The sequence below is a fragment of the Marmota monax genome, unplaced genomic scaffold, assembly GCF_021218885.2.
Source record: "Marmota monax isolate L192 unplaced genomic scaffold, Marmota_monax_Labrador192_F-V1.1 WCK01_AAM20220418_F8-fsc00006, whole genome shotgun sequence".
Classification (NCBI taxonomy): Eukaryota; Metazoa; Chordata; class Mammalia; order Rodentia; family Sciuridae; genus Marmota; species Marmota monax.
In genome coordinates, this window is record NW_026693712.1 from 9,612,986 (window position 1) to 9,630,254 (window position 17,269).

Genomic DNA, 17,269 nt, shown 5'->3' on the forward strand with positions numbered 1-17,269 from the left:
ATCTGATCAAAGCTGACATCTTCTCCCCAGGAAGCTGCTCTTCCAAGCACACATTCCGACACTCCTCAGACACTCTCACAGAAGGCATTTAACATGCTGGTGGGAGTGTAAGTTGGCATGATCTCTTTGACGGGTAATCTGGAAAGATCTGTCTAAACTGAAAAATCCTATCTCCACGGACCTAGGGGATCTGTTTCTAGGAATTTATCCATTTACCCGGGGCAAAGGCCTACATATGACGGCAGCACTATTGGGGACAATGGTGGAGTTAAAGGAATATAAATATCCATCTGCAGGGACATGGTTAAACAGATGTGACACATCCTCAACCAGGAACACTATGCAGCCACAAGAGGGACAGCACAGCTCCATACGTTCATTTGGAAGAGTTCCCAAGACACATGTTAAGTGAGAAAGTAAGGTGCAGAAGGGTGGAGGAGCAGGCTTCCTTTTGTAGTAAAAAGAAAAAAAAATTAGGTGAAGAGGAAAGTCACATAACAGATCGGTAACCATGGTTACCTCTGGGGAAGGACAAAGCAATTGTGAGAGGGCTGAGGAGGTTTTGCTTTTAACCGTCCACACTTCCTGCCTGGATGTTTACCATGTGTACATAATCTTTAGGAAAATGTTTGCATGCAATTTCAAGGATTTAACATAGGACTAAGGTCAGTCTTTGAAATCCCAAGGAGCCTACAGAATGTAGATGAAGCGTAGTCCCACTGCACAGGAGGGAAAGGTGAGACCCAGAGAGGCCTCCCACCTCCAGTCCAGGCCCTCCTCTGGAAACCACATCACCGTGATGCACAGGGACCCAGGTTGGGCTGGACTGATGCTTTGCACTCCCACCCCTGCAGACAGATCCAAATGGCAGCCTCCACCACTGTCTCACTGGAAATAGGTTCTCACCAGCGAGAGCTCATCCACGTCTGAGGCTGGGGCTGGGGGCCTCTCCCTAGCGGGGCTGGGGGGCGCAGACAAGGGGACGGGTGAAGCTGCGGGGCGGCATGGTGCATCTCCTCCATCCAGGACCGGGAAGGCAGCCAGCCCCACGTCATCTTCAGGGATGTCATCCAGGGTCTTGGTGAGCGCGGCCAGGAGGGCCTCATTCTCACTGTCGATCTGGAAGGAAGTGGTAGAGAGGGTCAGTCACCTGGGACATAGCTGCTCACCCTGCTGGACCACCACCCTCCTCCTGCCAACCCTCCCCTCCGAGTCGCCGACTCCAAGGATCACAGAATTTTGTCAGCAGGCAGTAGGTGGGAATGGAAAGGGATCTGCTCTGGAGTGGAAGACGTGGGGCAGAAGTCTGTCCACCTGAGTGAGGCTGCTCTAAACATGAAGAGCAGGAGCTCAGTGCAGGCCCTAGCCACCAGGACCCTGGGGCCCAGGCAAGGTGAAGTTCAGAGCTCAACAGTGACAATGATAAGCAGAACAACAAGAAGCCAGCTACCATTTCTTTCCCTGGGGGACCCCAGGGCTTGCTGTCCTTGCTCACGCTGGGTGAAGGGGTGGGTATGGTGGTCAGGAGCTCTGGGTGAATCCCAGGGTCCACACTTAACAACAGTGGGCCCCTGGGCAAGTCAGTTTCCTCCCCTGTCAAACGGGGAACAGTTCCTACTCCAAGAGCTTCTTGTTGGGGACTAGATAAGTTAATATAGGTAAGATGCTTCCAAAGCAGTTCCTGGCACAAAACAAGCACTCTCTATGGCTTCTGCGCCATGATGACTATACCGCCATGCTCCCATGTCTATGCTCATGACAACGAGGTGGGGGGCGGGGTGGTGACGATTCTCCCACCTTCCCTCCCCTACCACATGCCTACTCTGCACCCAGCTTTGTGCTGGACACTGGTACACTGGTAATACAGCCCCTACCCTCCCTGCGCTTACCCTCCAAAGGAGAGTAGAGGAAAACAAGGAAAGAATCAAGACCATTTCGGAACGTGGGAAAAGCCATTAGGAAAATAAAAGGACGCTGTAATGGAAAGAAAGAAGCTGGCCGAGGCTGAGGGCTATTTAGGCGGGCCACAGGAGCCCTCTATGTACAGCTGACAAACTTAGGCTCAAAAGACAGGCAAAGAGCTTAGGAAAGAAGACCTGGGCAGAGGGGAAAGCCAGTGCAGAGGCCTGACTGAGGGACGGAGGGAAAGGCTTTGTCAGTGCCACCTCAATCATCCTACACCTCCAACGAGGGCAGCACTTTCTAATCTTCATTTTCCAGGTGAGGAAACTGGCTCCCGGCATTTCAGAAACCTGTCAAGGGCAACCCAGCAAATGTGGGGCAGAGCCAGGTCCTGGACCAAGGGCCCCACACACAGGTGCTCTGATCTCTGAGGGTGAGCATGCACAGCCCAGCCCTGGGCCAGAGGTGGGAGCAGAGATCACATTGCTTCCAGGTAAGCCATGGGGGCCTCAGTCGGGAACCCCTGCTTCCCAAGCCTGTCCTGGCAGAAGCACATGCTGTCACATGATGCCTCCCGCAGCACGCGTTCCCACCCCGGGTCAGGCTGTTTATCCCTTCCTCAGGAAGTTCATCTGAAATACACATCTCGTGACGGCCTTTTGGCTGCACTAAATCTGTTCCAAGCCTTGCAGCCGGAGCAGCAGCTGAGTAACTGGAAGGGGGGACACGGGGAGAGGAGAACAAACGCATTTGTAATTTTTAGAACAGAGCTAAGAATAAAAGAAGGGTCAAAAGAAGAACTTGACGTGGCCAGCCCGGCTCAGCCCTGGGGCTAGGGGCCCAGAGACTGTGGCTCTGGCGAAGGCTCACCTGGCTGCCCCCATGCCCTACCTGCCGGCCTCCCGGGCACTCAGGCCAGACGCCCAGTGTTGCGTTCCCAGAACAATTTGTCCCACCTGATGGTGAGTTAAGATCTGGGAACTCGGGGCCCAGTGGCCATGTTTGGAGCTGGTCACACAGGGCTCTGCCACTGACAGGGTAACCCTGATCAGATTGTTCCCCTCGTCTAAATCTCATTCCCTTTCCCACAGAATGGCAAGATATGGCCCCTTCTGGTGTCCCCTGCAGGGCTCCAGGCAGGCCACGCCTGGAGTGGTGACGACAGCACCTAGCTCTGTGCCCTAGCAGCCGTTAGGGAACAGCCGGGTTGTTGAATGAAGGAATGAATGAACCGAACAATGAACAATGGCGGGAGACTGGGTTCTTCCGTGTCTCAGAGGCCAGCGTCTAGAGGGAAGCCATCCAGAAATGACATCACCGGTGCTGGATGGGATGAGAATTCCCACTCTTTCCCAGGAACTGCAGTAAATGGCCCAGAATTATTGTGGATTATCACACATATCAGAGCTGAAAGGGCTCAGAGTGATGTAGTGACCAGGCGTGTCAAACACGTGGCACCATACCACGAGGTGACCGTGGTGCTGGTGGCTTCCATGCCAGTTTCTCTCTCTTGACACAGGGCTCCAGGCTACAACTACTAATCAATCGTGGTCGGTGCTCCTGAGCAAACCTAGCTGCTACTCTTTGGGCTGGAGGGGCCTGAGACCCCAGGAAACAGATCTGTCAAGGTCATTAAGCCAGTCAGGGATGGAGTCAAGGATGAGAACCTGGAACTTAGAGCGCTAACAATGGTTTTCCAAGTGCCAGGCCCAGGGCAGAAATGAGTAGGAAATGGCAGAGACCTCAAGAAGCACCAACCAGGTTAGGTGAAAATAAAAATGACTGATGAAAGCCCAGTCCCCAAGACTGCTCAGCTTGGGAACAGGCCGGTGGGGCTAGAGGCGCAGAGTCAGCTGGGAAGAAAGGCCACACCTGCCCAGGCCGGCCCAGCTCCCTCCAGAATAGGCCATCCCATAGGCACCCTAAGATAACACATCCCAGGGAGCTGGCCACCCTCTTCTTTTTTCCCTGGGCCCATTAGCTCAGCTCCCCCTGCTCCGCTTAGAAGCCGAGTGCAAATTAATGGAGAGTTAATCAGCTGAGGGAGGATATTAATAGACCCAGCCCCACCCCCAGCCTTCCTGAGCTGATCTCAAGCTGGAGGAAAAGGAGCCTTCGAGATGCTTCACTGGGGAACTAGAGTGGCTTGAAGGAATGGCTCAGAACAGCCTTTGGGCTGTCAGGGCTAAAAGAACACTTGGAGATCCTCCACTATCCAGGGCCTTTCACTGAGGCCAAGAAACTCAGAATTACCTCTCCCCCATTTTTCTGGGGGAAGGTCCATGATCTCATCAGAGTCTAAAAGAACTCAGGGACTCTCCTTTGTCCCCAACAGATTAAAAGCTACTGATCCAGTCCATGTTCCCTCTTCACGCACACATGGGAAAACAGAGGCCCACCAAAGGGCGCTACCGGACCAAGGTCACACAGCACGGAATGGTCCAACACCTGCTTCATCTAGAAACAGTTACCAAGTGCCCTTGTGCTCCAGCCCTAAGAACCCCGAGGCACACAGAGAAATGGAACACAATGTCCCTGCCCCCAAAAGTTGTCAATCTTTATAACTGTAGCTTGTTCTTCACCCTCCCAGACTGTTTCCATGGCAATAGTGCCACTCAATTGTTAGAACACAGCTCGGACGCAGGCAGCCAGGCGCGGTGATTCCCACTCGTCTCAGGGGGCCCCCCGGATCCCAGCCCAAGGCTTTTTGTTTGGTTTGGTTTGGTTTAAAATAAATAAATATATATATATTTAGTTGTTGATAGACCTTTATTTTATCTATTTACATGTGGTACTGAGAATCGAACCTAGGCAAGTGCTCTATGGCTGAGCGCCAGCCCCAGCCCATTCAAGGTTTTGATACTGGTTGTGTCTGACCTGTGGCAGGAAAGAAAACGCTACAATCGAGTCAGTGTGTGAGGGCCCCAGATGAAGATCACATTGTCCCACGGTCTGAAGACACATGTGTACTAGCTGGTCACCCACAGAGGAAGCCACTGCCCAGCTGCTTCAGGAGGAGGCAACTCTAGAGCCAGGAGTCGAAGGGTGTGTTCACTGGATGACCACGTAATAGGCCCTGACAGCGTGCAATGCCCAGGTCATGACCCACAGTATGGACACAGACCCACAGAGTATGACGGCTGCGTGGGGGTGAGGGCGGGCCCTACGCACACAATCAAATGCACAGCAGGTGCACAGGTGAGAAATGGACAGAGCCGGCCTTGGGCAGAGCTCTGCCAGCTGGGAGGACCATCTTCCTCACTGAGCTGGGGCCCAGGGGCTATGTGGGGCTTACTTGGGTCTGAAGCCATTCCATGCAATACAGGACTACAGCAGAGACCTGCTGGGGGGGGGGGAGTCTGGCCAGAAGGAGTAGGGGGGCCAGTGCTGTCTAGGTGAGGACTGTCTCAGGAAGCAGTCAACACGCTCTGCACATCAGCTCCGCGCAACTCGAAAGCATTTTCAGAAGTTGGCCTCCTAAAGAGGGAAGGAGCCACACAGGGAGAGCTGCATCCTTGGTATTCAGAGAAGAAAACAGAGGCCCCGGATGGAGCCAGGACCTCGGCCCAATCCAGTTGACTCCTCACGGGCGTGGCAAAGGGGTTCAGTGTAGCAGTGATGGTATGGGCTCCTTGATTTTAGCCTTTTCCCTGACCCTTCCTATTGTGTGACTTTGGGCAAGTTCCTTCATGTCATTGAACTTCACTTTTCTCACCTGTAAAAACTTACAGCTAGAACAGCATCAGGGAAAATCTAGACTCTTGGCCTGGTGCACAAGATTGCATGGTCAGGCCCTGCCTAACTCTCCTGCCCTTTGACCTTCACGTGGCTGCCTCCTTCTCTTCCTTGGGAGGCCTTTCCTGACCACCAGCCTGCAGAACCTTTTCTATTCCTGGGCTCATTTCCTCTAGTTCCCTGTCACAAGTGACTGCAGCTGTTTCCTGGTCTGGGGAAATGTCTCCTGCCAGCCCGTGAAGTGCACTGATGGACACGGTGCCTGACACACAGGGAGTTGCGTGGCCCAACCTATTTCATCCCCTGCCCTCCATGCCTCACCCCCACACCCACGCACACAGAGCTTGCTTTGTCCCAGGCCACATATTCTTCCACCTAAGAGATCAACCACCGTGAGCCCCCAGGGCACGCAGGGTTGAGAGGTCTATGCACAGTGGTTCTTGGCACTGCCTTTTGTTAAGCGTACGCAGTGCCAGTGCCACTGTAGGCCCCACCTGGAAGATGGGGACAGCTGTATTTACAATTGAGACTTGTCAGGAGAATTAAATGAGTTAATACATACACAGGGTAGTCCTACCACAGAACAGGTGCTCAAGAAATGTGAGTCCTTCTCAGAACGTCCTGGCTCAAAAGGCAGACTGGGTTTGAGTCAAGTTCAGCTACTGACTTAACTCTCCAAGCCTCAGTTTCCCTATCTGGAAAATAATGGTGCTGCTTCATGGGGGTTCAATGAGACAATGTAGGAAACAGACTTTGGAGCCCCCAGCCCCAGAGGGTATGACTCTGGGAGGTATAGAGGGACAGGTTACCCCAACCGTTACTTTCCTTTTTTGTACCAGGGATTGAACCCAGGGGGGCTTAACCTCTGAGCCACATCCCCAGCCCTTTTTACATTTTTTATTTAGAGATAGGGTCTTGCTAAGTTGCTCTGGGACTCACTAAGTTGCTGAGGCTGGCTTTGAACTCATGATATTCCTGCCTCATCCTCCCAATGTAAGCCATTGGGATTACAGACGAGCACCACAGTGCCCGGCTCTAGCCCTTACTTTATGGAAGTGACAACACAGGCCAGATAAGTGGGTGACAACTGGCCCAAGTCAGGTATAGATCCAGAGGAAACAAGGTCTCAAGAGACTGGGTGGGCAGGAGACTCTTGGCATGAGAGGGTATAGAAGGTAATGCAGCAGGGCCAAGGACCTTGGGGGCAGACAGGAGTGCTGGCACTGTGGTGGGCTGGTGAGGCTGGGAGGGCCTACCTGGAAGAGCTCGGAGTCGTCGGGGCTGTACTGGCTGGGCTCAGTCTCAGAGGTCTCTGGGCACCACTGCAGCTCCCCAAAGCAGGTGGCAGAGTCAAAGTCGCTGGCGTCCAGCTGGGAGAGGTCGAGCTCAGGAAAGTCAGCGCAGAGTTGCTCCTCCCCAGAACCCCCACCCTGCGGAGACAGGAAGGAAAAAGACAGATCAGAGCTGAGCACAGCTTGACCCATGCAGGGCCCTCCTACACAGGATGCTGCCAACCCGGACCCTTGGCCATGGCCAGATTTTGCCAAATGACCCAAAACTATTAAGATCCACCCCCCGCCCCACAATCATCAAATCTACCAGTAGCTAAGCCAAACCTGGGGGTACAACCTCCCTGGGGCTCTCGCTCCTCCTCCTCTGCACTCCTACACATCCCTCAAGCCCTGCCCACACGGCACCTCTTTCCTTTTACTGAAACTGTTTTGTTGAAAACTTGACTAGAGCCTGTAAACAGAGTTACTCCTTTATACAGCTGCCCCCACCTTCAAGAAAATTTCTTCTTTTTTTTTTTTAAAGAGAGAGAGAGAAGAGAGAATTTTTAAATATTTATTTTTCAGTTTTTGGTGGACACAACATCTTTATTTTATGTGGTGCTGAAGATCGAACCCAGCGCCCCGCGCATGTCAGGCGAGCGCGCTACCGCTTGAGCCACATCCCCAGCCCCTGCAAGAAAACTTCTTAAAGCTAACAATCCTCAATATTAATGAGGAAACAAAATATAGCAGCAATAATAGCTGACATTATTGAATGATGACCAGATTCTGGAGAAACACTCATGTTCTCAGGGACTTTAGAGGGTTATCTGTGATATCTAAAACACACAAGGCCACCCATTTCAGAAGGCAAGAGGCAAATAAAACCATAGCACCCCTGTATCCTGAAACACTGTAGAGAATAAGGCAGATCTATGGATCATCTCCGAGATAAATCAAATAAAAGACTAAGTTGTAGAATATCCACAGGAATATAATCCCACATGTATAAACAGAACGAAACAACAATCAAGCTACAGATTGCTCTATGCCGCATAATAAATATCCAAACACACCTGCCTGGCAGTGGGGGGTGGGGAGAAGGGGGTCAGTGGGACTCTGTAACAGCAGGTGGTCCCAGGACCAGTTATATCAGCATCACCTGGGAACTTCTTATGTCAGAAATAATGCAAATTCTCAGGTGAGGACCAGCCCTACTGAATCAGGGGCAATCACTTTCTCCCTCCATTTCCCAAGTTTAACTGTCACCCACAGAAGGGCTGCAGACTCAGAGCAGCCTTGCTGGGAGGCTGACACAGCAGTGGAACACCACAGGGACAAGGAGGGCTGCCCGGGCTGGCAGATCTGAGTCGAGATTTCCCCCTCCTCAGCCATGAGACTCTGGCAGATCCCTTCATCCCTCTGAAACCCAACTGCCTCATCTGTAGAATGGGGACAGAAACAGCAGTACCTGCCTTATGGAGCCAAGAGCAACTTACAGCCTGCTCCAGTAGGTGCTCAGTAAGTCAGCTAACAGTAATGACACCTAATAATGGTGACGACAACCACGATGATAAAAAAGGTGTTTCACGGCAGGCAGAGAGGGTGGGACCTGCCGCAGCAAAAAAAGAAAAAAAAAAAAGGCAAATGGGTGACACTTAAGAGAAACAGGTTTTGCTCAGGCCTTTTCCTTAATTGTTCCCACTTACAAGACTTCATCAATTATGAATAAATGTATATTATTAGCTCAACTTGACACAGGAAAAAGGCTTTTATCCAAATTTGGGTCAAATGTCTTAATTGGCATTTTGCAAGAGTCCTGCCTGTACGGGCAACATCACAGCCACATCCTCACAAGTGGCCCATCTCTGGCTTTCAAGCCAGGCAGCACTGCGCCCAACAAGTCTCTGTCTACAAGGCCATACCCCACCCCTGCGCTCCACCTGCCCCTTCTTTCTCCAATCTACACACATTCAGCAGTCCTAAATATTAAGTTCTGAGTTACTGTGAGCTGGGCCCTGTGCCAGCAGCTGCAGCCAGGGGTGAAAGAGACACCACTGTCCTCTTGAAGCTCATATGTTGGGGGGACAGGAGGATGATATTAACAAATAATCACTTAAATAAAATGCAATTACAGTTGTACTCCCTTATCTGTGTTTTCAGTTGCCTGTTGATCCACTGTAGTCTGAAAATATTTAAAAGAAACTTCCAGAAATAAGCAACTCACTAAGTTTTACATGGGGTGGGGGGGGGGCGCATTCTGAGTAGTATGATGAAATCTTGAGTAGTTCTGCTCTGTCCCACCAGGACATGAGTCATTCCTTTGTCCAGTGTATCCATGCCGTATAACTACCCACCCCTTAGTCACTTAGTAGCCATCCTAATTATCAGATACACTATCACAGTATTGCAGTGCTTGCATTCAAATCCAAGTAACTTATTTTACTGACTAATGGTCCCAAAGTGCAAGAGTAGTGACACTGGCAACTCAGATACACCAAAGAGAAGCCATGAAGTATTTCCTCTAGGTAAAAAGGTGGAAGTTATCCACTTAATGAGGAAAGGGGAAAAAAAAACAAAAACAAAAAACCCTGTGCTGTGGTTGCTAAGATCTACAATAAGAATGAATCTTCTATCTATGAATCTGTGAGGAAGGAAAAGAAATTCATACTAGTTTTGCAATTGTACCTCAAACTGCAAAAATTATGATCACTGTGCTCAGAAATGCTTAGTTAAGATGGAAAAGGCATTAAATATGTGTATGTACGCATTGGGAAAAAACCAGAGTCCATAAAGGACTTGGTACTATCTATGGTTTCAGGAATGTATCCCCTGAGGAGAAGGGGGAACTACCTTACAAATTGCAACTCCCGGAGGAATAGATGAACACTTCTGAACCTGGTTGGGAACCTGAAGACGAGAGGGAATTGGAGCTGCCTTACCCTGTGGGTCCCCAAGGCAACCCCAGTCCCCTGCAAGCTCCTGTCTGTCAACCACTTCAGTTATAAAGCACCATCACTCAACAGCTGCCCCCACCCCAGGAGACTTAGGCAGATCCTCTCCTCTCCTCCTGGAAGCTCTGTCTCCTTCACACCCAATCAGACTGAAAGGATGTAGCAGCTTTTGCCTGTTCTAGGCAGACATTTGATTTGTTTCTAATTTTCGGTCATTATGAGTTAAGTCTTCAATATTTGTGTGCAAGTCTTTGTGTGGACATATGTCTTTGTTTCTCTTGGGTAAATATCCAGGAGTGGAATTGCTGAGTTATTTGGTAAGTTTATGTATAACTTTGTAAAAATGACAAACTGTTCTCCAAAATGTTGTAGCACTGAACACTGCCATCGGCTGTAGGAGAGCCCAGCTGTTCCATACCCTCACCAAGACCTGGTATTGTCAGTTGTTTTAATTTTAAGCATTTATCCAGGGGGATGATGAGCAAAGGCACTGCAATATACAGACTCGGTCCCTTCCTTTGTTTGATGCCATCTTAGTGGGGGTAGGGGATCTCATCAATATTTCATGCAAGATGGGGAGCAGCGTTCAGGGGAGAGGAACCTGCAGGGGCAAAGACAGTAAGGACTAAGCTGGAGGTGTCAGTGAGGGGAAAGGCAGGTGGGGATGGGATCAGGGAGGGATTGTAAGGGATTTGTTTTTTCATTTGTTTGTTTGTTTGTTTTGGTACTGGGGATTGACTCCAGGACCTCTTAGCCACTGAGCCACATCCCCAGCACTTTTTATGTTTTATTTTGAGACAGGGTCTTGCTGAGTTGCTTAGGGCCTAGCTAAGTTGCTGAGGCTGGCTTTGAACTCACTATCCTCCTGCCTCAGCCTTGCTCGGGTCACAGGCATGCACCATCACACCTGGCAGGATTGGGTACTACTCCAAGTGAGATGGGGTGGGGTAGCCCAGAGGCAGGAAATAGCTGAGGCCATTGGAGCCATCCAAGACAGGTTAGGCAGGGGCTGGTCATCACCTAGGGCCCGTGGGACACAAGGGAGGGCCAAAAGCAGCGATACAAGGGTGCCGGGCAAGAGGGGGCCTCCCTGGCCAAAAAAAGTCCCCCCATGATAAGCTCTCTGGGGAGCTCTTTCACTGTGCTCCTGGTTTGTCCCTCACCCCAGTTACTCAGAGTGGCTACCTTTGTAAATCTGTTTCCTGCAAATAACCTTAGAAGCAGAGTCACAGAATCAGACCAGCCAGGTGGCAGCAGCTCGGAGAGGTGACGGGGTAGAGGTTGGGGGTCATGGTGGGCAATTTGGGAGGTAGTGACCCTCCAAGAACCAGTTAAAGCTCCAGGCACACTCTCCCAAGATGCATGTGCACACACAAAATTTATATACAACTTTCAGGCCTTCACAGATGTGGCTTAAGAACCTCTGGCCTGGCTGATCTTCACTCTGCAGATATGGAAACTGAGGTTCAAGGAGGGAAATGGATTTGCTCAGGGTCATTAGTGAGTATCCTTCCCTTGAAACCATGCCATGCCTTCTTTACAAAATGCTCATAAATGGCCAAGACGACTGCACTTATTGATCACCCATAGGGGCTTGACATACTGCAAGTGTAACCAGCATGTGAAAACCAAGAAACCTCAGCTTCACGGCCTTGTCAATTAGGCCTAAGACCACTCTCTGGCTAGAAAGCATCAAGCACTGCATTAATGGTGATTTCTGGCCTTCTCTGTACTGGAGAGGCTTTTGAAGGGGTGCCTTGAGTGACCCAGTTCTCTTCAGTCTGCACTGAGGTCTTCTCGCCCATCCTGGCTGCTTTCCTCCCAGAGGCTCTGCTAGTGGGGCTGGGCGGGCAATGCAGGACTAATAGCCTCTCCACTCACGATCCTCCAAGGGCTGTGCTCAGCGCCACATGCGCTTCCTCTTATCAGTCACAAACAACCATGCAAGGCAGGTGCTGCTGTCCCCTCGTCACTAGCATTACTAGTGGAGAAACTCCAAGATGGAGCCACTAGTGTTAGTACGCTAGGGCTGCCGAAACAAAGCACTACATCTGGGTGGCGTCAACAGAAACGTCTTATGCACAGCTCTGGAGGCTGAAGTCTGAGACCAAGCTGTCAGCAGGCGTGGCTCCTTCTGAGAACCCAGGGAAGGTCTGTGCCAGACCTCTCCTGGACTTTTTTTTTTTTTGGGGGGGGGCAGTTACTGGGGATTGAATCCAGGGCACTCGACCACTAAGCCACACTCCCAGCCCTATTTTGTATTTTTTAAATTTAGAGACAGGGTCTCACTGAGTTGCTTAGCACCTTGCTTTTGCTGAGGCTGGCTTTGAACTCACGATCTTCCTGCCTCAGTCTCCTAAGCTGCTGGCATTAGAGGCATGTGCCATGGCGCCCAGCTCTCCTGGTCTCTTTGATGGCAATCTTCTCCTGTCTTTTCACACTGTCTTTTCCCTCTATTGGAATCTGCGTTTATCCAAATTTCCCATATTGGATCAGGGTTCACCCTAAAGACCTCATTTTAACCTAATTATCACTGTAAAGATCCTGTCTCCAAAAAAAGTTCCATTCTGCGGTCCTGGGCATTGGAACTTCAATGTGTCTTTTTTGGGAAGACAACTGAAAAGCCACAGCACCCCAGATGTCAGAAAGGTGAAGCTGAGATTCAAATCCAAGTCTTTTCTCTCCGTACAAGGCCATCACCCACAACCTGTTTCTGCAAATGAGAAGCACCATTCAAGGCCATTTATTCAGAGTTACAGATGGGGAGGTAAAACTTCAGACCCAAGCTGGGAATGGCCCAAGTCACATGGCAAGTTCATGGATGAGCGAAGTCGAGTCTAGGACCAGATGTGCTGCACTGTGCCCAGCTCCTACCAGCCTCTCACCATGTCTGCTGGTCTCCTGGTGCCATGCCTTCAGCAACACCATGCCCCCCTATTTGAAAGGGCTGAAGCTTCCTCAAGCCAGGGAGATAAATGACCCTGACAGGGGATTAATGGTGTTTCATCCAGACTCTCACATAAGTGGCTTCATTGGAAGCTTGTGTATCTTGTTGGAAATCGATTCCCTGCTTAAGAAAGAATGCATCTTCAGGAAAAATTGGTGGCTCCACTTTCCTGGCTGCAATCAGCAGATGGCCGAGCTTGGTGCCTGGTCCAGAGCCGATTTTTAGAATTATTGGTAGAAGGAAGCAGAAGGGGCGGGAGGGTGGCCCCAGTGGCAGCTTGGGTTCCAGACCTGTCCGGTATTCACCATGCGTCCTTCAGCAGGTCACCTTCCCTCTGGTTCTCACTGTCCCTCTGGAATAGAGAACTTAAAACTAGCCAGACCCTCTGGACCCTGCCTGCACACATCTTTCTTTTAATCCATCTCATTTCTGGGATCCACGGAGGCTTTGGGGAACTATTTTGGCAGAACTCAGCATCTAATGAACAGATCAATGAGTGACTTAATAAGTAAATTTCCAGGGGGAGGCAACGGGCAGAAAGAAGGTCTTGAAATGGGAAGAAACCTAGAAAAGGTGGGCAGAAGGGCAGGCCCTGGCTCCGCTTCTGACCGAAGACTTCGAGATCAAGACATCAGCTTTCACTGCTTGTTTCTTTCTTTCTTTTGATACCAGGGATTGAACCCAGGGGCACTTAACCACTGAGCCACATCCCCAGCCCTTTTTCTATTTTTCATTTCGAGACAGGCTCTCACTAAGTTGCCTACGGCCTTGCTAAATTGCTGAGGCTGGCTTTGAACTTGAAATCCTCCTGCCTCAGCCTCCTGAGCCACTGGGATTACAGGCATGAGCCACCACACCCAGCCATTGCCTGTTTCTAAATGCAAAGTAGGGATTTTTTTTTTTTTTTAATTAATCATACCTTTCCCCGGGGCTCTTACAAAGGTAAAGTAACATAGGTTGGGAGCCCAACATGTGTCGGACACACCATGAATGGTAGTCACAGGTTGCTATGGTCTGACTGTGTCCCCACAGAACTCATCCCCATGGTAACAGTATCAGGAGGTAGGGCCTTTGTGAGGTGGGTGGTCAAGATAGACACAGCCTGGCCAAGTGAGTCTGAGTAGATACCAAGAATGGCTGGAGTGTCTGTTGGGACAAGGGGGCTCAGTTGGTTGAGTTCCACTACTTGTGAAGAGCCTGCCTGAAGAGGAAGCCAGCATGGGCGACGTGGAGAGAAGTGGGGAGAGGGGGGGCTTCTGACAAAATAATCTGTCACTTGTCACACTTGGAGCCAGCTGTGCTTGAAGCCAGCAATTCTCTGTGCTTTGCCATTAGGAGAGCAAATCAATTCCCTTTCTAGATTTCATACCAGTGGGAATTTCTATCACCTATCAATGAAAACGTGATGACTAATTTATCTCTCCCATTAGAAAAAAAACAAGATTCCCACTGTCTTCTAAGTTAATACAAAACTGCTAAAGAAGATTCCAGAAGGACAGTAGCAAGAGTAGCTGAGCTTAGTCCCCAATGAAATATTAAACAGCATCACCAAACCATGCACATAAAGTAAAACTCCAGGAAAAGTTGAAGAAAGGAGGGGCTCTAAGCCCAGCCTGAAAGGACCAAGCACCATGAACTCGGAGATAAACCAGGTCACTGGAAGGGCATCCCCTCCCCCACCAAAACTCTCAAGACTAAAACCTTCAACCTGGCACTCAAGACCCCTTCCCCATGGAAGCATCTGGCCTTGGGCCTACCAAACCTGGTGATGGTCAGTCCTTTACAGCAGATCCCAAGCTCCAGCCAAACAGGTACCTGATCAGGGTTTGGTTTAAGGTAACCCAAGAAAAAGTCCCCAGGTAAGAATGAGTCCTCCTGTTCAGAGAGCAAGATGGGCCGTGCTCAGAACTAGGCCACTTGGCTGTGCCTGACCTGGCCAACTGTGAAGGAGCCAGTCACCAGTGTGCAGCTCTTAATGATAGGCAGAACAAGAGGGAAGAAGCCTGGGTCCTGAACACCGCCCTTGGCCTCTATCTGTCTTGGGGTCCCAGAAGACTCAACTTGGAGCTCATCTGGCCTCTGGCCATGTTGGGAGTTTTCTGTTACTTGCAACCAAACCTAATCCTATCCAGGTCCCCTCAGACTTTAGTATAATGCCTACCATCTCTTACCCGACCAGCTGGTTGGGTTTACCAATGCTCTCTGTCCTCCCATCCACATCCTTCAATATATATGGCACCCACCAGTGGGCCTGCTCCCACCAGCTGAGCTGTCTGTGTACCGGGAGCCAGTACCCATTTATTACTACAATCACAAAATTCAATTAAATTGTTTAAACACAGAAAATATGAGGACAAAAGAAGAATTCTCAATGAAAACTAAGTAGAAGGCTGTGGAAGGATCCAATAAACTTGAGTTGCTAACACAAAAACCTGCTGTCAGATTCTTTGTGGATGAGATCATGGTGAAAGATTAGGAGACACCTGTAATCATCTAGGATTCTGCGCTCACACAGCTTGACCAATGTCTAGTGAGTTCTTGGTCTGTTGGCATAAATACTCAAACTGGAAATTGGAGCCCTGGCACTGTGGGTGTGGACCCTGCAGGAAAAATGACTTAGAATTTCAATCCTGGCACCACAAAGAGTCCTGTACTGAAAGACCAGCAAAAAATGAACGTGCAGGTCATAGGCCTTCATTAAGATGATGTTAGGCATTAAGTTCTGTGATTCAGTGCTTTACCTGACCTTTTCCCAGGAATTCCTCTCCCCAGCCTCCCCCTGACCTCCCAACTACAGTTCCCCTCTCATCAGATAAGAAGGTGCCGATTATACAGGATTCCAGCCTTCCTAGCACAGGAAATATAGCCTCAGGCCAGACTCCCGGAACACAGCGGGGTGTGGGCACTGGAATTGTCTGCAGTCACTGCAGTCACACTTTTAGAGACCAGTATCTTATTTTGCAGATGATGAAATGGAGGTTCACAGAGAGGAAAGGAGGAGTCACCCAAGATCCACACAGCCAGCTCCTGGCAGGCTCAGGACAAACTGGGATCTCCCATGTCTCTTGTCCAAAGCTCTTTCCAAGGCCAAGTGTGGTGGCGCACGCCTGTAATCCAGCGGCTCTGGAGGCTGAAGCAGGAGGAGCGGAGTTCAAAGCCAGCCTCAGCCATTTAGCAAGGTCCTAAAGCTACTCAGTGAGACCCTGTCTCTAAATAAAATATTAAAAAGGGCTGGGGATGTGGCTCAGGGGTTAAGCACCACTGGGTTCAATTCCTGGTACCAAAAAACAAAACAAAACAAAAAAAAAAACCAAAGCTCTTTCCAAAATGACAGTCCACTCACTTTCTCAACCGCTGTGGCCCATATACCCACATTAGATTCACACCCCCCACCTCACCCCACCCCACCTTAAAAGGTGAGGGAAAAGATAGAAAAGGAAGAGTCCTGGGGCAGCTTTATTTTCTTGGTCCTCTTCTTCTCTGCCCCTGTTGCCCCCAGGCAGCCCCCATCCCACAGGGGTCCGAGGCCTTGGGGTTACCTGAGGTGGCGCAGCTCCAGGATAGCCTGGCAGATCCCAAGACCAGCCTGCTCTCCTCTGGCACTGAGGTCTCAGAGGGCACCCCCTCTCCACCTTTGGCAGCATGGATCCTGGCATCTGACCAGGCTCAGGAAAGCGATGGTGTTTTTAAACAAGTAAAGGTTGAATTATATTCTGACACAAGTGCAGGGCGTTTGGGGGGCTGCGTGCTCTGCACATTGTGTTTGCCTGCACTTACAGTCAATTTTAGGCACTTGAACTCAAGGGCCTCTTGAATTCAAAGGCGAGTGCCGGAAAGGCACTATAGCTGCCAAGTGATGGGCAGGTAGAGTAGGCAGGATCCATGCAGCCAGGGCTGCCCTGGCCCTGGCTTTAATGGCTAGTTACAGGGTGCTAAGGCTCTGCGTCTGCAGACCAGCCTCCTGCATGAAGTGCTGTGGGGCCTCAGCCCTGGCCCAGCCCTCACCTCCCCAGACAGCTCCCTTATCATCCCCAATGAAGTGTCGCTCCCACGTGGGCTTCCCCGGCCACTGGACCCAGCTCTGGCTTCCCAACACCCTGCTGCAGTTCCCTCATTTTTCACCTGCCATTCCCTGAGATTCCCTCCACTGGCCCTTTCACTGTGTTTTAAATTGTGAGAAACAGCCAGGCGTGGTGTTGCACGCCTGTAATCCAAGGCTTGAGAGGCAGAGGCAGGAGGATTGTGAGTTCAAAGCCAGCCTCAGCAACAGTGAGGCTCACTAAGCAACTCAGTGAGACCCTGTCTCTAAATAAAATACAAAATAGGGCTGGGGATGTGGCTCAGTGGTCAGGGGCCCCTGGGGTCAATCCCTGGTATTAAAAAAAAAAGTGGGAAATACACATATACAACATGAAATTGACCATTTTAACCATTTTAATAATTTTTGGCATTAAATACAT

The 17,269-nt window shown here is 50.3% G+C and overlaps 1 protein-coding gene across 2 annotated transcripts in view; it reads right to left on the reverse strand.

Moving 5' to 3' along the window:
• The window catches only part of Ppargc1b (PPARG coactivator 1 beta), a 106,050-nt gene that overhangs the window by 23,186 nt on the left and 65,595 nt on the right, over window positions 1-17,269 (reverse strand). For both annotated transcript variants that reach the window (XM_046460114.2, XM_046460113.2), the window contains exons 2-3: window positions 6,894-7,067; window positions 907-1,119 (exon numbers count right to left, since the gene is read on the reverse strand). In XM_046460114.2, the coding sequence (XP_046316070.1) occupies window positions 907-1,119; window positions 6,894-7,067 (387 nt within the window). The remainder of the gene's footprint in view (window positions 1-906; window positions 1,120-6,893; window positions 7,068-17,269) is intronic.